This window comes from Bacillus rossius, chromosome 7 (assembly GCF_032445375.1).
Source record: "Bacillus rossius redtenbacheri isolate Brsri chromosome 7, Brsri_v3, whole genome shotgun sequence".
Taxonomy (NCBI): Eukaryota; Metazoa; Arthropoda; class Insecta; order Phasmatodea; family Bacillidae; genus Bacillus; species Bacillus rossius.
In genome coordinates, this window is record NC_086335.1 from 61,113,034 (window position 1) to 61,132,619 (window position 19,586).

General features: G+C 40.3%; 2 protein-coding genes across 7 annotated transcripts; both read right to left on the reverse strand.

Moving 5' to 3' along the window:
- Positions 1-688: 688 nt before the first annotated feature.
- On the reverse strand, positions 689-11,939 carry LOC134534173 (uncharacterized). Of its 5 annotated transcripts, none has more exons than XM_063372313.1 (3): positions 11,717-11,933; positions 8,802-8,931; positions 689-3,173 (listed from the first exon to the last, which is right to left on the reverse strand). In XM_063372313.1, the coding sequence occupies exons 2-3, from the start codon at positions 8,925-8,927 to the stop codon at positions 2,418-2,420; spliced, it is 882 nt and encodes a 293-aa protein (XP_063228383.1). In that variant the 5' UTR covers positions 8,928-8,931; positions 11,717-11,933; the 3' UTR covers positions 689-2,417. The 5 variants fall into 5 exon arrangements, with proteins under 5 accessions (XP_063228383.1, XP_063228382.1, XP_063228385.1 ...); XM_063372312.1 differs by lacking the exon at positions 11,717-11,933 and adding an exon at positions 10,827-11,227; XM_063372315.1 differs by lacking the exon at positions 8,802-8,931 and having other exon boundaries at positions 11,717-11,939.
- Positions 11,717-19,371, reverse strand: LOC134534172 (peritrophin-48-like). Of its 2 annotated transcripts, none has more exons than XM_063372311.1 (2): positions 19,271-19,371; positions 11,717-13,534 (listed from the first exon to the last, which is right to left on the reverse strand). In XM_063372311.1, exons 1-2 carry the CDS (start codon positions 19,301-19,303, stop codon positions 12,791-12,793), a joined length of 777 nt encoding a protein of 258 aa, XP_063228381.1. In that variant the 5' UTR covers positions 19,304-19,371; the 3' UTR covers positions 11,717-12,790. The 2 variants fall into 2 exon arrangements, with proteins under 2 accessions (XP_063228381.1, XP_063228379.1); XM_063372309.1 differs by lacking the exon at positions 19,271-19,371 and adding an exon at positions 14,529-18,418 and having other exon boundaries at positions 12,564-13,534.
- Positions 19,372-19,586: the final 215 nt, after the last annotated feature.

Here is a 19,586-nt window from a genome sequence, read left to right on the forward strand (position 1 = left end):
GCATAGGACGGTCGTATTCATGGGAGACAGCAAGACAGGCCATGCGCATAGAAGGAAAATGAATATATTTTGCTTCTGCTACAGACGCATGGCGCAACAACCAATGAGAGCAGAGTACATAGGAAGTTATTTTGGCGGGACTAGAGAACTGTTTGTATTTATCAATCATATTGTGGGCAAGAAGTTGTTGAGATATTACAATGCTCAAGTGTAATTCATGCTTTAAAAATTATTATAAGTTGACATCGTCCTGGGCTGCGCCCTTCTGAGCACGATTTGCCACCACCTCTCCCCTTACATGCTGCGAGCCCCCTCCTTCCACCACCACCCTCTACGACCAACCGCCGAAGTGCGTGCGTGCGTGTGTGTGTGTGTGTTGGCCCGCGCCCGCCAATGTGACGTCAGTGCTCCGCTCCCGAGAGTTGCCGAGCGAGGACGAACGGTCAGTGAGTCGCGAGCGCTGCGAGAGGAAGGAGCTTCATGCACCTGTCGTCGTTCCCGGAGGTTTTGAGCGAAACAGGGGGAAACGGGCCTCGCCACACACGGGCTACATCACGGCCCTGGGAACAGAGTAGCCGGGTCCACATGCCCGTTATATATGTGGTGGCGCCCTAGGATTAGACGAACCCTTCAACCCCCCTTGCGGTAGCAAAGTCATTAGCGAAAATTGTAAATAAAAAAAAATGTGTTGTGGTTGACAAAAAATCTTATATAACCCTTATTTATTTATATGTTGAAAAACTGTGCTCACAAATTGTGGGTCAGATGTCTCGGGATAATCATTTGGTAGTAAATACAGTTACTCAAAAACACTGCCAACAAATGTTGAATACATTGCAACATATCACTTGCTGAAATTAACAGTAAGATTTCAATTGTGAACAGACTTTGTACAAATCACATTTATAGTCGTGCACACAGCCTGCTATACACTTGTTTATGTTTTTTTAATTGGAAACACAGCTTTACCCAACTTATTAGGTCCAGTAAAAATGCTACAGCCATTTTAACATTTGAAATTAGAAAGAGAGTATTTGAAAATTCTGTTTACTTAGAATGAATGTTGCATTTAATGAAAAATTATAAAACTTGGCAAGTAATTAATTTAATAGGTATAATTTTAATATTGTTTTTATTAATGATGAATTAATAACAATACATTTCAAATAGAAATCAAAATCACGAAAACATTTTTAAATATGTATATAATTTACAAATAAATTAATTTTGAGAAGGTACTTAAAGTTAATAATGAACTTTTTTGTTAATCCATAAGTAAGGATTTATGTATATTAATTTTGTGAATTCAAATCTAAAACTATATCTTATACAAGCACCTACTTGTTTGGATGGAAATATTTACATTCCTTGAATTTTCACTCTTGACTTTTCACTCTTGACTTTTTTCCTCCAAACGCGCTACTCCCTTTGATGCGAGAGTTTCCGAAGGTACAGCCCTCGTGAGCAAAGTTTCTGCGTTCCCGCTGCCTATTCCTCTTCATCAGAGCATTTGTAAGGTTTGAAGACATAAATAAAGGAAACTTTGTTAGTAAATATACAGGAACTTTGTTTTCAAAAGTTCACACTAATGCATGTAACACTTAGGTAATGAAAAGAACTTATTTATTTTACCTTGGATGTCAGTTATTCCTGTCACATATATACTTTAAAAGATAAAAAATAAAAATAAAATTCTCTTATTTCTTTTGTATTATGTACTTGGCAGAGGATGACTGTGATTGCATTAGTTGAATGCCTTCAAAAATTCAGGAAAGTGACTGCTATCATTTGAGTGGTAAATAATGGAAGGGATGGTAGGAGCATGCAGGATACATCCCAAGTTTGTAGCTTTGTATTATAGCTCGCAGCAATCTCTTACTACAACAGTCTGCATCCTCCAGTGGTTTAGTCTGCTACTGCTATATTTTTTTTTATATCCTTACCATTTAACAGACCTATAAAAAATTCATATTTCTGTAATGTTACACAAGACACATTAAGTTCTTTAATGAAAGTTTAGATTATTTAACTTTTCCAAAACATTTAATAAAACTGTAGAACTGTTACAAACTGGGCCGTACGAGAACTAACATGAATAGACACAGACATAGGCCCCCCCTTCCCATTACTAAACTTACAAATTTTAAGTCCCCAAAGAAAGATATCTTAAGACTACAAATTACAGTGGCCATAACTGTAAATGTGTTTGTGCATATTGCATAAATTAAGTTAAGTTACTAATGAATTCTATTAGGAGATGACTTGTAATTTCATAGTACCCACTATCAGGGAAAACTCATGCATAAAAAAAAACTGGAACCTCAGCCAGACTCCAGGGATTTGGCCCTCTGATTAGAGCTCCGAAATGGATATTTAGGTTAGTGAAAATTAATCCCTCTGTTCGTAAAATATTGCGTCTATACTTTACACGTGCCAGGCTGACAGGCAAGCATATTGAGATTGAAGTACTGTCCAGACGGGCAGGCGAGGTGGAGGGCAAATGAACCTTGCTTCAGGCACTGGTAATACCGCTGGCAGTTGTTGGGATCCGGGAATTTGCTGATGCGTATCGCGCACGCCAAGGAAGCGTCCTCGCAGGCTCGAGTGGCCGCGTTGTACTGGAGGCTTCCCTGGCAGTAGTGCAGCACGGGCTGCTGCGAGCTGTCGCAGACGTAGTAAAGGGAAGGGTTCGACTCGAGGGCGCCGGAGGTGGCGGGGCCAACGCATGCGGGGACCGGCGTGGTCTCGCAGACCCCGGGGTTGCCGGCGACCTCGATGTTGCACTCTTGCGCCGTGACGTTGTACGCGTAGCCCTCGTCGCAGGCGACCGACGAGTTGTGGCCCGCGGTGTCACAGAAGTGGAACCTGGTGCAGTCGACCAGGTCCGGAAACACCCCTGGCCCCCCGCACTTGAACCGCGGGCACGCGCGCAGCGACGACGAGCACCGCTTGCCGTAGGGGTCGCACTTCTCCCCGTCGCCGCACTCGGCCGACTCCGAGTGGAAGTGCTGTCCGGTGCTGATGCAGGTGATGAGCCGGGTGCAGTCCTCGCTGCACTTCTTGCCACTCAACGTGCACTCACTGCTGCTGTTGGCGTCTCTCTCCGACGACAGCTCCTCGAGCGCGATGTTGGAATCGAACCCGCCACACTGTGCCGTCCAGACTTGCAGCACCTAGAAACAGACACCAGCAAAGTTGAACAAGGAAATATTCCACCTTGATTGATGTTGCTTTTCGACACCATTCGTAGCCACGTTGGGTAGCAATCAGTGTTACAAGTTGGAATTATTATGTACTGAGGGTCTCGTATAGTACAACAAAGTTTTCTCTTAAATTGTAAATTCTTTCACATGGAAATATGTGACTAAGGAATATGTTGTAATGCTGAGGTGAATTTCTCAACCCTTAATACTACTGTAATGCTATTTTCAATTTACACCCATAATAAAAACAATATAATATTGACCAATCAGATGACATTACACACTTATACTTCATATAAAAAATATAATGTATAGTATAAACATGTTGTAATGAATGAAATCCAAACAATACTCTGCATGTTAGGTAGAAACAGGGCTGGATTTAGGGGCGGGCAACTGGGGCGAAAGCACCGGGGCCTCCACAAACGGAGGACCCCCACAAACGGAGGGCCCCCACAATAAAGACTTCGGAAAAAAAAAATCTTTCAAATTCTGACAAGTAAACACTAGTAAACATCTTTTCCTTTGATATTTTTTCGCTGTTTTACCTTTACCTACATTACTTTGTAAATACATGATTATATTATTGTTAAATATTAACATAAATAATTTATTTATATTTGTTTACTCCAATCAGGCAATCAGTAAAATATCGAAATGCCTATTCAGCCTATTCCCCGTATTTGCGTGTCGATACGAGATACGCCGGTAGGTACCGGTTTCCCCCGTTTTTTGTCTGTATGATCCGTCGTAGCGTTGACAAGTGCCCGCTGAGTGGCGTGCTTGTAGCAGGGAATCCCGGAATTTGATACATTCTCGTGCGTCTGAGAAGCTACGAACTTACGAATATTGTGCAACAAATGTAAATCCTTTCGAATTTTTACGAACGTGAGTATTTTCATCGTTATCTTGTAATCTACAATATAAACCGAATGTCGTATTTGATTGTGCAATTACGAAAACTTGTTTTTTTCCTTAACATATAATAACATATATGAAATATATGCAGAGAACATGAACATAAAAACCGGTTACGGAGAGGTTATGATTTATCGTTTATCATGCGTTTGTTTGGTTCTGCTTGAGTTAATTATTTAATCATTGAGGCAACTGGAATATCATGATCACATGCTAATATTTAATAGGTAAAGTAACGTTTGCTAATGTAATTTTGAAATAATTTTCCTCAATTCACTTCTGTTCATGTCTCTTATTTTTTGAGTGCATACACATAACTGGACAGGTTTCAATACATAGCTAACAGCTTCTCTATTCTTTTCGACTTCCATGTGCAAAGCTCGGAAGGTTCCGTTCATTAACACTAAAATTTAATTTCATATAATTCTTGTCTCCGATTATATTTATGTATGTTTTTTAAATACTAAAGAATCTACTTGATTTCACAATAAATTATTTATTGGAAAACTCGACTGAAAAAAATTGTTAATTTTATTTGGAAAATAATTTGGGGCCAGCGGGCCTCCGCTCCTCTGTTGCCCCGAGGCCTCCAGACCTCTAAATCCGGCCCTGGGTAGAAAATATTTAACACCTCCTTTAAATGTAAGGAGACACCTTAGAAAAATGGTAAACAATTGTGAACTATTTTCCTCATAATTTTTATAAGTCTGAGATTTCTATGATATGAATAACAACTTAAGAATAGAGTTGCCACAGCAAATAAGTTTTGTCAAGTAAAGAGAAAATAACTAATAAATAATAATAAACATGTATAGCCTATACAAATAAAAAAGAAAAATATATACCTATGTAATCATAATTTGTTAAGTAAATTTCAACCGAAATACTTTGCTGTTACGTTTGTGTACAAAATTCTATGCAAAATAAATTCATTCTTCAATTTAATTTAATAATTCTGTTGAGAACCTTTGGTTTTAATTTGTTGGTTATCTTAGCTTATCTTAGCTCTTAACTTATTCATTTAGTTTTATCAGAATGTTTGGGTTCTTGCTGGTTGCGATAGCTGAGGCAGCACTCTCATGTGATAAAGAGTCGAGGGTTCGATTCCAAAATTAGGCATCACCCAATTTATAAATATGTTTAGACCATGTTCTTGGCATGGCCTGGCAATGTAAAACTAACCCTTTACGATAAAGTCTAAATATTGTTTTGATAACAGCCAGTTGATGAATAGTAAAATTTTGTTGCTTTTACAAAATTTCACTTTAGATGTAGGACCTATGCAATGTAAAATGCACACCCAAAATAACATAATTTTAAATTAAAAATGTGTAACAAAATTATAGCTTCAGACCAATATCTTTACTTAATGGCTTCGCAAAAATATTTGAAAAAATTATACACAAAGTTTTAAATTTTCAACTTCAAAATAAATTATCAGCCACTCAGCACGGTTTCAGATCTGGAATGTCCACCACTACTAACCTAATTACTTTTCTTAACCCAATCCATAATGTAGTTACTAACAGAGGTCAGGCAGATGCCTGTTATTTTGATCTAGCCAAAGCATTCGATACAGTAAACCATTCGCTACTTTTAAAAAAACTATCAGACTTTGGTTTTTGTACTAACTACTTGAACTGGTTTTCTAGCTATCTCAATAATAGATATTTCTTTGTATCTGTCAATAACCATAAATCCTCTTTACACCATGCTAGTTCTGGAGTACCACAAGGTGCCACTCTCTCACCTCTCCTCTTCAATATATTTATAAATGACATTACCATGGTCCTTAATTACTCAACTGGTGTACTCTTTGCTGACGATCTGAAAATCTCTAAAATAATATCGACAGTCAATGATTGCGCTCTTCTACAAAGGGACATTAATGAAATCAATAATTGGTGTCTTCTAAACTTGGTCAATCTTAACGATAGTAAAACTAAGGTAATATCCTTTACTAGGAAATATAACCCTATAGTTTATAATTACATTCTGAATAGTAACCCAATCTCAAAAACTTTCATTATAAAAGACCTTGGTGTCTTTCTAGATTCAAAATTATTTTTTCATAAACAAATCGACTACTTAAACTCCATTTCAAAAAGAACATTTGCTATTATAAAATATATCACTCATTATGCTACCAATTCTGATTCAATTATTTCTCTTTACTTGGCATTAATTCGATCTAAATTAGAATACTGTTCAACTATCTGGAATGACATTGGGTCGACTGATATTGAGAAACTAGAAAATTTACAAAACAAATTGTCTCAACTAATAATTCATAGAGGTTTTCCGCATCCCAAACTTATTCCTCTAGCAGACCGTAGAGCCCATTTGGACTATCTTTTTGTACATAACATTTATAACTATAAAATTAAATGTAGCTATATTCTTGAGAACACCGGATTGAGAATCCCCCAATTCAATTCTCGCCTCTTTTCTAGTTTATGTACTATTTATAACAAGAATGATCTTATTTATAGACTCGTTAAAAACTATAATAGACACAACACCAAGTCAAATTAATTGTGTACAGAGCTATGTTAAAGTATTTAATGTAATTTATATCCTCATACTAATTATAGTCAGTATTTTTTCTCTTTCACGTTTACATTATTGTACTCTATTAAATTTTATGTCTTGCTGCTTACTATCTTACCACTTTGTACTAATTATTATTTTAAGTATTATATTTGTATTTGTCCTTGTGTTGTCTGTGTGTATGGATGTCTTGTCCTTTGTTTCTTGTTTCTTTATGTATTTGTGTATATTTTGTATACGTCGTGCCCACCACTAAAGTCCCTGGACTGTTGGTGCGCATGTAACAAAAAAAAAAAAAATTAAATAAATAAATAAATAAAATTTCCTACCTTTATCATATAACCCTGCACAATAAATTTTTAAAATAATTTTTTTGTATTATATTTTAGGAAGGAAAATGTGTCTTTTGTAATTTTAATGTTTGTTAACACTAATGAAACTGCATATGTGCATATTATTTAATTATTGATGTGTTTTCAGTCCTGGATATTAAGACTCCAGGTGGAACACATGGAATAAAGTAAATTAATTTAAATAACTTCATAATGGTACCAACGAGACCTATGTGGTTAAACTAATAAATTATATCTTGTTTTAATGCATTAGTTAGCACCCAAACAAAACTTAGAAAATTAAAGAGACTAAAAGCAGCATTTATCAATTTACTTGCTAATCATCAGTTGACAAATACAATTTTTTTTGAATAGGAAAACTTACCAAAAACAGTGATAAAACAGGAGCTGTTGCCATGTTGGTAGAGACAACTAGTCAGTGAAATGAAACCTGGGTTTCACAATCATAAATATAACTGGTTTATCTATCTGATAAAAGTTTTATCATGGAAAACAGAATGTTTCACATCGGGGAATTTTTCTTTCAACTTTCTTTCTCACTCTCAACAGGATTGGATCCATTTACAACTCTCAAGTGAATATTCAAAGAAAAATTTTTTGGTTTTTCCATCTCGTTGACGAGGCCATTACGATGGTAAAACCTAACAACACAATTCAAGGTAATTGGAGAAGTAAATGTCAATGGCCCATAGCCATAGCCTGCGAGTAATTTAGGAATCCACGGAAAAACAAAATCAGGACAGCCTGACTGGGATTTGAACCCAAATTCTTTTGAACACAAGTCCAGACTCTTAGCACTGCACCACTTTTTTTTAAAAAGAACAATGATTGACATTTTGACAATATCATTGTCTTTGACGTGTTTTGTGGCCAACTTTGACAGTTACGCATTTACACCCTTGCCTTACCAAGGATTGGAACCCAGAACTCCGCGCATCGAAAGTCAATGTTCGCCCGACTGCGATACGGAGGTCGGATCCTCGCCATGTGGGGTGAATATAGTTTTGTAGTGAAGTAGGCAGGGGTAGTCGACGTCCAGTGCGTCGAAGGTTCTGGGTGGATGAGCGCCTCTGATGCTGCCCTTGTGAGGAAAAGAGACTCGAAGCCCCCTCGTACCGCCTTCACAAAGATCTGGCCCATTCTTAGCATCGGGCGTGCTTAGTTATTTTTAAAACAAGGTCTCTCCTGGTGTCCCACAGTCCTCGCTCTGTGAACTGCTCTCCCACGTGGTTAAGCAAAAACACGTGGTTTCGGAACAACCCGTTTATTGACACGTCTCTGTGTTACAAGTATTACAACGGCTAGAAGGCTCTGTAATACGGAAAATGTTTCAAGTGGGATTCAATCCACCTACAAGCTTTATAAAGTCTGGTCGTGCTGGTAACAAAGTTTCAGTGCACGGAGTATAAAAGGTAAAAGGTAATTAGTAAAACAATCTACCTCATAAAGTATGCTCCAAGGTTATATGATATGTTTTACAACACATTTATGCAAACTAAGTTATCAGTGGTGAACTTGGCTAAAGTCCTTGAGATGCTGGTTGTATCCTATGTATGTTTTGTGTTCGCGGGAGACTGAGCTGAAATCAGCTGTTAAAGCGCTAAGCCGGTGCTTCTCGCGCCAAGAGATGAGTGTTTGTGGTTAGAAACGTGCCGAAAATTATGTTATGTGAAATAACACATTGCAAACCCTTAATTACATAAACAATAATTAGGGGCAGGCATTTTTCGTGAATAAATCTGAACGCCTATTATACTGCAACAAGGTATACCCGCACCAGTGGTTTCTTCCTTGTGATTGGCGGCCGTCTGCGAGAGAAGTCGTTGCCTTGTCTGACCGGACCACTCAGGACGCGTTTGCTTCCGCAATTAATTACTGTGATTGGTGTTGTAACAATCGACATGTACCTGAAAGAAGTTCATCCAATCACGAAACACAGACTATGCTACAGTGTTTTAACTTATAACTAGTCTCGGAATCTTTTCGCTACGTATGCATGGCCCTAACAATAATCTATTAAATTAATTATTGCGGCTTCAAGCGTCCTCAGGTACTACAAGGCACATTTAATTACTTTAAATATGGTTGCGAGTCATTTCAGAGTCAGCTGAAACTACACACTACCCTTGGGACGTGAGGACCTTGGAAGAGGTGGGAAGAGCAGGTGGTAAAAGGAGTGCAGGAGAGAGGAGAAGACTGAAAAAATAGTGAAGGAGGAGGAATGGTGTAGGAAGAGAGGCATTTTACTTTACCGGTCGCAGGCTGAAAGTTAATGATGGTGGTAATGAATTATCATTAGAGCCTTTATATTTAACGAATGTTTTGCACCTGCTCTAGTGGCCTCCTCGGGAAGGCTCAAGGCATTATGTCTAAACACTGGTTCATGCAGATATCATACGGCATATGCAAAGTTTTGAAGGGGGAAAAAAAAAGATGGGGGGTGGAGAAATAGTGTGTTACATCGAGCTCCACAAGGGATGTAGACCCTGAACGATTTCAGTATCTTGTGTGTTTGCTTAACTAAGTGGTGGTTACTGCATTGGTGGACAAATATTATGCCCATACTATAAAATAAAATACATGGAAGTTATTTAAACATTTAACGAAGCCTAAATTCTCAGACCACACTATGTCACTCACTGAGTTAGGAATTTGTGATGGAGGATAGTGATCGCACACCACAATACCTTAGCACGGGAGCATTTTCAGTTGTGCTCACAGCTACTCACGTGTGGCCCATCACATTTATTTTCTTTTAGGTATATTTCAAAATAAGACTACCTATTGTAGCCATTACCATGGTACAACTTTCGGGAAAAATTGTTAAGTTTTTCATTACTGGTCCATAAACCCCAAAATCATTAACTCATAAGTTTTGTGTGTGTGTGTGTGTGTCTGTGCATGTGCGTGTGCGTGTAAAATTTTGCACAAATCGCCTCCAAACTGATACATAAAATATAGTAATGGAAAAACTTGGTCGAGTTCGTTAATGGACGTAATTCCACTAAAGGAATAGAAATGGGGAATGATTTTTCGAAAAACATCAATTAGATGCGATGTTTGTCATACTATGGGAGTTATAGCAATTTTTAACGTATTATAACTTGTAGGAGTATTACAAAAAAAAATTGTCGAAATACATTTTAGATACAACCAACCATAACTGCAAGGGGTAAAAAAAAAAAAAAAAAAGGTTGGAGGACAAAAAAAATTGATAACTCCCTTAGTAGGGACACAATTTAATGCTTTCAAAATATTTGTAAATCTTAACATTTTTTTAATCGAAAACTTTTGTCTGAAACAATTTTTGATGAGACGAATCTTTGCTGCAAGGGGTTGAAAAAACAGGGGTAGAATTACATAAAAAAATCATAAAATCTGTACAATATAGCTATACTATTAAATCCATTCTTATTTATGTAAAACCTTAAAATACTATCTACAACTTTCGTTCAAAATCATTCTTTATACGCCAACCATTATAGGTAGGGGTGGAAAAAATAAGGATTGAAGGACAACAAAATTCATAACTCCCTATATTATAATAGCACATTACTTAAAATAAAAACCATTAAAAAATATAAATAATACCATATACAATACCCTATTAACCGTAGATCCTCTATCCTTATACCCTGTGTTTAGTAGACATTGATAAAAAATCAACATTGTCTTTTTTTTAGAAATATGTTAAGATCAGTGAGTTGTCAAAGAAACCAAGCACTTCTGACACTGATATATTTTAATTTACTGGAATGTAAGAGGATTTAATTACGTAAATGCTATTATGCATACGTAGTACCTTTTGGCGTATGGTTTCTTTAATACATCCCAACAGTTACAAATAAGAATGCTGAGCTGCAGCCAATGAGCGCATCATCATCCCACCCGTCCCACTCAACTTCACGTTCGCCCGCCGGAGCAAGCAGATGTGTTGCTGCGTGCCAGCCCTGCCGCTTTCCTGCGCAGAAGTGACAACACGGCCTGGTTCGAAGTTCTCACTTGTGTCATGGCGTGCCGCAGCGCTTTTAACCTGTCTAAATGTTTGAGACCTACTTGCGGATCCCATAGGACAATGGGAGATATAGAAGTGCGACTATTACAGTGGAAACTGAGACCGTGTGATGCTCTCTGTTGGGTGAGCCCATTATTCCTAGCAAATAAAAAAACTCCGGTGGGAGATTCAATTCCAAAGAGTTGATTTTATAATGATAATTTAACTAATTTGCCAACTAATTGCTAAGTAGAATAAATTTAAACTATGCAAAAAAAAAAAACACTTAATACTGCTTTGTAGTTAAAAGTCATGTTCTATATAAATAAGTAGGAGATGTATTTCTGGTATGTCACACCACAAAACATGTGGCCAACAAAATAAAATGAATTAATTTTTCACTGCCTGATAATAGCTGATGCCTTACTTCACACAATCAATGTAGCTATGTTAGTAATATATCACAAAAGCTACATTCTAGCAGGTGGGCCCAAAACTACTTTAAAACATAGGTCTAGGTCTCAGTCTCAGCAATTAGATGTTCTCCCCTATGGTGAAGCCGTGCTGTTATAATGACTTGTCATTTTCTTAAGCGATTATGTGGCGACATCGTTATGTAATAATGCTAGAATCACAGAAGTGTGAAGATAGTGATGCGACCGCAAAATATCGCCATATTAGGAACACACAGTGTTTACCTGCACAACAACAGAAAATAAACAATAGTATGTTAAGTATTTCTTGCTGTTACACATACACCAAACACAGACATACGACAGCCATCAGTGTTTGCCGGTTTTTGTAATTGCTATGTTTGAGAGAAATTTGTTTAATTTAAATTTAACATTCAGTTGTAAACAACAGCGGTCAAAAGTGGCTTGCGTGATGCAGTCTAGGCGCAGGACATGTAGGTTTCCACACAGCTACTCCCGAACCTGAGAGTGCATAAATAAAAGGATCCAAACCTCTGGGAGTTGGAGCAAAGTACACCTCAGTAGCACAGCAAGCTGTGCGAATATTCACCAATAAAATTTGAACAGCGAGAGATACTAATAAATTTGGAACAAAATTTTACCTCAATCAGTTTTTCTCTATGATACAAGGGTTTTTGAGATTGACGGTAAAAATGTAGTAATTTTTGGAAGGTGTGGAAATTGTGGACCTAAACGTCCGTGGTTTTTGTGGTTCTCTTGAATACTGGCGAAACCAAGGACCTAAGAAACTGAATTATACATTAATATATATATTTTTTTACATTTCTATAGGTGAGGTGGCCTCAATACTAAAATTCCTGTCAAAAAAGTTATGTTATATGCCATACATTATAATGCACAGTATGCTAGCCACACACCAGAGCCAGACCAAGGAGATTAACATAACGATGCAATAAACGATGGAAACTTTGTATATAGAAATACCCCAAAACATTTATCAGTACTGAGTCATACCATAGGTTGGGATTTCATCCACTAGCTACAAGCTATACAAACAATGTGATGGTAGTATTGTATAGTTAATATTATGTTCATTGAAAGAAGTTTGCAATTTCTGTTTATAAATGTATTTATTCATTTCTGCACTTACAAAAAATAAACTGTAAATGTGAGGTTGAAGAACTTTTAGATGGTGACGCACCGTGAAAAACTAATCTTGTTACGGAAAGCCAACAACTGAAGGGTCCAAAATGTTCTGCCTAAACCACACGCTCGAATGTATAAAAAATAATTCATCACATCTGCTGTTAATTAATTTTTTTTTTTTAACTAATGCATCTAGCTACTACAACTCCCGGGCTGACAGGTCAAGTAGGAAGTGCTGAAATACTGTCCAGATGGGCACGTGTTATGCACAGCAAATGCACCTTTCTTAACGCAAGTATAATATCGCTTGCAGTTGTTGGGATCTGCGAAGTTTCCAGTGCGTGTGGCACACGCCAAGGAGGCATCTTGACAGGTGTATGTTTCCACATTAAACTGCATGTTGTCCTTGCAGGAGAATAACCGGGGTCGCTGGTCGTCGCAGATGTAGTAAATGGAAGGGTTCGACGCGAGGACCCCGTACTGCGAGGAGTTGGCGCACTGGGGGACCGGCGTGGACTCGCACACGCCGGGGTTATCTGCGATCTCTATGTTGCACTGGCCCGCCGAGGCGTTGTAGGCGTAGCCGCTGTCGCAGAGAGACGCCGTGTCTCTGCGGTTGGAGTCGCACACGTGGAACACGGCGCAGTCCACGAGGTCCGGGAACACCCCTTCGGTCGCGCACTGGAACCGCGGGCACGCGGTCAGGGAGTTAGAGCACGCCTTGCGGTACGGGTCGCACAGCTCGTGGGCCTTGCAGGTCATCGGCACCGGCTGGAAGTGCTGGCCCGTGCTGATGCAGTCCACCAGCTGGCTGCAGTCGGCGCTGCACTTGTAGCCGCTCGAGGTGCACTTCACGCTGCTCTCGCTGGCGTCCGTCACGGGCGGCGGTTGGTCGGAGCTGACTTCAGTGAACTGTGCCGTCGCCACTTGCAGCACCTGCGCGACGCAGGAACATTCAAGTTAGATGTATAAAAAATACTTCAATTTACTAAACAGTTCTGAGACCATCAAATTATGCAGTCTTTAATGTGACTAATTTTAGTTTTCACAATTTTAAAAAAAAAAAAAAAATAATTTTTTAGTAACCTTCTTTTATTCCTGCACATTACGGTTCTACATGGATGCAAAGTGAGCAAGCATATTAAAAATAAAGGAAATATTGCTGCCCAAACAGCGTGTGAGTGCCGACTGAAAGACTAAAACCGAGCACACGAGAGTTGTCCTGAAAGTTTCAAAAATAAGTGCACGCTCCTAGCAGAGGCATTCTAGGTTCAAATCTTGAGAAGGCTGTATGTATGTATGTTGTTATTAGTGTTAAACTATATGTTGTATATAGTATGGATGAGGATATTTGGTGACTCAGGTTGGCAACATAGACCGATGCGTCACTCAGTCAGTCGAGCATCAGCCGCCGCCATGTCCGCGTGGTCTATACATAACAGTTGGCGACGAGGTTAAATAACAATTTCGTGTACAATATGGCCTTAATCGGAGCCATCGGAGAGTTCGCGCCCGAGAAAGAATCGTGGAATTCTTATCGCGAACGGTTACAGTTTTATTTTATCGCGAACACTATCACGGAGGATGAGGCCAAGCGGGCAGTGTTTTATACCGTGTGCGGCGCCGATTTGTACGGGCTGGTGACGTCGCTAGTATCACCAAAGTCGACCGCGTCGGTTTCCTTGATGGACGTCTTCACCATATTAAATAATCACTTTCACCCGAAGCCTAGTGAAATTGTGGAAACTTTTAAGTTTTTGAAGCGCGATCAGAAAGATGGGGAGACGATCGCCGTGTACATAGCAGAGCTTCGAAGGCTGAGTACACACTGCAATTTCTCGGACCTCGACCGAATGCTTCGCAACCGGCTCGTTTGCGGCGTAAGGGATAAATCAGTGCAACAGGCTCTCCTCGTTAAAGAGAAACTAACCTTGAAAGAAGCAGTGGATATTGCGATGGCAACAGAGGCGACTGGACAGAACATGGCGGACTTGAGAGACAGTACAATAGTGGAAGAGAGTGTACACAAAGTGAACAATGGCGTGTCAAGATATTCAAAACCGGCGGGTTCGGTTAAGTCGAACACTATATCACTGGGAAGACAAAGGGAAGCGATAAGGAAGGGAAGAGACAACGAGAACCAGCTATGTTGGCGCTGTAATGGGCAGCACGCAGCAGACACGTGCCGACATTGGAACACTGTATGCCGGTTCTGTAAAAAGAGGGGACACATTGAGCGGGCTTGTATCACAAAAAAAAAGCATGAGGGAGTTTCGAAAACAAACGACCTAGCGCAACGAGAAGTGGCACAGGAAGTACAGCATTTTGAAGAGGATTGTTCGGAAGGTGCTGCCACGCAATATACGCTGTACAATATGCGGGAACAACAGCCCAGGAAACCGTGGTGTGTGGAAGTGTTGCTGGATGGGAAATCAGCGATGATGGAAGTTGACACGGGGGCAGGTCGATCGATTATCAGCGGGAGAACTTACAAGGCCCTGTGGCCTCAGGAACCTCCACTGACAAGGAAGGACATGTTATTACGCACCTGGTCCAGCGAATATCTACAGGTGATGGGGGTTATGGAAGTTGCTGTACAACTGAAGGGGCGTGAGTCAGCGGTACTCCTAGAGTTGGTAGTGGTGGAAGGACAAGGGCCGAATTTGCTGGGACGAGATTGGTTTGCACCTCTGGGAATTAAGTTAGTGGGGGTGAACAAGGTTAGGGAAGACTTGGCAGCAGGGATTGTTAGGGAGTTTCCGGATGTGTTTAAGGCAGATAAGCTGGGAAAATATGTAGGACCACAAGTGACAATAACAGTTCCACCAGAATGTGACCCTGTGTTTAAAAAGAGCCGGCCAATACCATTTGCTTTGAGAGACAAGGTGAGCCAGGAAATAGATAGGTTAGTGCAGCGTGGAGTGTATGAACCAGTGGACTTTTCGGGTTGGGCGACTCCAGTCATACCCATTTTGAAGAAAGACGGGTCCATTCGGCTTTGCGGGAACTATAAGGGCACTGTAAACAGCGTGTGTGACACTAGTGTGTACCCATTGCCCACTGTCAGTGAAGCACTAGCAGTACTAGAGGGAGGACAGCTGTTCTCAAAACTGGATCTGGAGGAAGCATATTTGCAGGTAACTGTAGATGAGGGCACAGCAAAATTGCTTACGGTAAATACCATGAAGGGGTTGTTCAAGGTTAAGAGATTACCATTTGGCATAAGTAGTGGTCCAGCGATATTCCAGCGGTTGATGGACACCTTGCTTGCTGGCATACCTGGTACAGTAGTATTACTTGATGATATATTAATATCCGGAGGAGGTGACAATGAGCACTGGAGTCGTGTCCGTGAAGTCCTGGGACGGTTGCAAAGTGCAGGGCTTAGGTTAAAGAGTGAAAAATGTGTTTGGGGGGTGGATTCAGTTGTTTTCCTGGGACACAGAATTGACAAGATGGGTATCCATCCACTTTCAAGTAAGGTTGAAGCAGTTCACGATGCGCCAGAACCTAGTAACAAAAAAGAGCTCCAGGCATTTTTGGGTCTCTTGAATTTTTATGAGAGATTTCTTTGTCACAAAGCAGATGTATTAGAGCCTCTTCACAGACTGCTGGATGCCAACACTCCATGGTGCTGGACAGATGCACACGCAAGGGCGTTTGAAGAGGCCAAGCAGCTTTTACGATCGGAGCAAGTCTTGATACACTATGACCTAAACAAACCCTTAGTTTTAACATGTGATGCATCTGAGTATGGGGTAGGGGCGGTGCTGGCCCATGATCTGGGTAATGGGACGGAAGCTCCAATCGCATTTGGGTCTAGGACACTACAAAAGAGCGAACGAAACTACGCGCAGGTGGACAAAGAGGCCTTGGCTGTCATTTTTGGGGTGTCCAAATTTAAACAATATTTGATCGGAAGACAGTTCAAGATTGTGACTGACCATAAGCCACTCTTGCGCCTTCTCCATCCCAAGCAGCCCGTTCCAGATACCATTTCACCGCGATTGTTGAGATGGAGTTTGATGTTAGGAATGTATGATTTTGAACTAGAATTCAGACCAGGGACCCAAATACAGCATGCTGATGCCCTTAGCAGATTGCCTCTGCAGTCACCTGCATTCCCAGTTCCAGGTCCCAGTGAAATTCTCATGCTGGAAGAAGCGGGGGAAGTGTTTGTCGATCCACAGACAATAGCAAGAGAGACTGGGAAGGATCATTTACTGTGCAAGGTGTTGACATATACACAAAATGGATGGCCAGATCAAGTGACAGAGGAGATGCAGCCCTATGTTCGACGGAAGCTGGAACTGTCTGTTCACAAGGAGTGTTTGTTGTGGGGATCCAGGGTAGTAATCCCACCACAGTTACGGACAGAGGTGATGAGCATGCTTCATGCAAACCATGATGGGGTGGTGCATATGAAAGCGTTGGCAAGGAGTTACTTTTGGTGGCCAAAACTAGATGCTGCAATTGAACAGGTTGTGAAGGAATGCAAAAGTTGTCAGCAGTGTCAAAATAATCCACCTAAGGTTAAAGCAGTAGCCTGGCCCACAGCTGACAAACCATGGTCTCGATTGCACATAGATTTTGCGGGACCATTTCAAGGAGCTAATTTTCTCATTGTAGTCGATGCGTATTCCAAGTGGCCAGAGGTCAGGCAAGTGGGAAGTATGACTGCAACAGCCGTAATTCAAGAATTACGAGACATATTCAGTTATCATGGACTGCCAGACACTGTGGTGGCAGATAATGGGACAGCCTTCCGATCCCAAGAGATGGCACAGTTTTTAAAAAATAATGGCATTGACATGGTTTTCGCACCACCCTATCATCCTTCGAGTAATGGGTTGGCGGAGAGGACGGTGCAAACTTTCAAGGTGAAACTCCGTAAACTGGTATTGGGTGACTGGCGAACTCGAATAGCACGGACGCTGTTGGCATGGCGCACTACGCCAAGACAAGGGGAAAATAACACTTGGAAAACTCCCGCGGAGTTGTTGATGGGGCGATCATTACAGACAGCTTTGACAAAACTCCATCCAGCAACAGGTACAGTTCAGAGAAGTCAGGCGGACAATACGGTAGCGACGCGGGTTCGACACTTCAGAGAAGGTGAGGCAGTGTGGCTGCGGAATTATAGAAGAGTCCCAAAGTGGATACCAGGCTGGATCTCTGGGGTAGAAGGGTTGCTGATATATGGGGTCAAAGATGAGCAAGGAGGCTTACACAGGAGGCACGTCGATCAGTTACGTCGAAGAAGTAGCCAGCCAGACAGGGGACAGTGTCCTGGGGAGGCAGTGTCCTGTAGGGAGCAGACGTTTTTGCAGCGGACACACCAGTTTGCATCCGGAGTTCGCCCCAGCAGTGAAGGTACGCAGCAGCCAGCAGCGGCGGCCATAACAGCAGCAGAACCAACTGGCGAACGGGGTCGGACGACTGCAGATGAGTCCACAGCGGCAGCAGGGACACCCGTAAAATCAGCTTCCGAGATGCCTGGATATGGAAACAGCCCGGGGATCTCCCAAGGATCTCCTCCATTCAGGGGTTTTCCTTCCAGTTCTGTACTAGGCCGTACTCAGGACAGGTCCTCGAGGAGACATCGAGTGCCACCAAGAAAGTTAGATGATTACGTGACAAATTAAATGGGGGGAAGTGTTGTATATAGTATGGATGAGGATATTTGGTGACTCAGGTTGGCAACATAGACCGATGCGTCACTCAGTCAGTCGAGCATCAGCCGCCGCCATGTCCGCGTGGTCTATACATAACACTATATAAGTGTAGTATGTGGGCTACATCTATAAAACATCCAATAAATAATTCTGAAGGAAAAATATCATTAAATTTTTGGTGTACTTCATATTCAGTTCCATAATACGCAATAAATATTTACTTACCGTATTTATATACATTAACGTTTGTAATAAACCATGTAATGGCATATAGTGCAAGAGCTTGGAGGAAAATACTTCTGCTGGAATGAGAATACGACAAGGAATAAGATGCCCAACAACGGGGCAGCAATCATGGAATGGTTTTGAGGGAGAAACGAGGGAACTTGGAGAAAATCCACCAGCCAAAAGTAACTTCAACATTCCACACATGCGAAGATCTGATTTTGGACGTTGCCAGGAATCAAACCTGGACTGCTAGGATAGGAAGTCAGTTGTCTAGATGCTGCACTCCCCCATTAGTAGTAGTTTATTTTACAAAATAATCTACAAATAATTATTTCTTTCTCGTCAAAATAAGCTGACCAAATTTATCTAATTTTTTTTTTGCTTTATATAAATTTCCGTTTGCAGGTTTTTGGTAGCAATTCTTGAGAAATGTGAATAACAATGAACAGAGTGTGAGATGCTAACTTCTTATGCTTAAACCTCATTTAAGAATTTTATACTTATTGGTTATTGCTAAGCAAAGATAGACTTTCCTTCTCGTCAGTTTAAAGAATGATAATAATACTTGTGAAAGTAGGCTTATAATTGACATATTCACTAACGCCTAGTTTATGTGAGAATTGAAACCAAAGTTTCAAATTTATAGTAACAATGTTTAGCAGCCATCCTATAGCTTCCCACCAGTAAATCATCAGTTAATGATCATTAATTATAATTTGTTACAGATTTACTTAGCATTAGTAAAATAAAACCATACAAAGTAACTTACCAAAAGCAATGACAGAACGTACACACCAGCCATGATGATTCACAATTGCATATTTACCTTAATCCTCACGGTATAAATACCAATAGTTTATATGCCTGATAATTATTATCAAGAGAAAAAAAAAAACAGAATACTTCACACTGAGTATATGATACTATTCTGTGTAGCAACTCTTTAGATAAAAGCATTTCTACGAAGTCTCTCTTAAAAAAATACCTAACCTAATCCTACCCATCAAATGTTGTAAGAGTGCTTTACATTAGTTTGGCTTTTAAAATCTCTGACAAAAGTAAATTCATGTTCCACATTCGCTCAA

What these genes read in the sequence shown, in the direction of transcription:
- LOC134534173 (XM_063372313.1), bottom strand. Translation starts at nt 8,927, where the DNA reads ATGTCGATTGTTACAACACCAATCACAGTAATTAATTGCGGAAGCAAA. An exon ending in TCACAAGGAAGAAACCACTG is followed by an intron (nt 3,174 to 8,801) that starts GTGCGGGTATAC and finishes GTCTGTTTCTAG; the next exon opens with GTGCTGCAAGTCTGGACGGC.
- LOC134534172 (XM_063372309.1), bottom strand. Translation starts at nt 14,831, where the DNA reads ATGTGTCCCCTCTTTTTACAGAACCGGCATACAGTGTTCCAATGTCGG. An exon ending in TATCCACTGCTTCTTTCAAG is followed by an intron (nt 13,535 to 14,528) that starts GTTAGTTTCTCT and finishes TGCGTCGCGCAG; the next exon opens with GTGCTGCAAGTGGCGACGGC.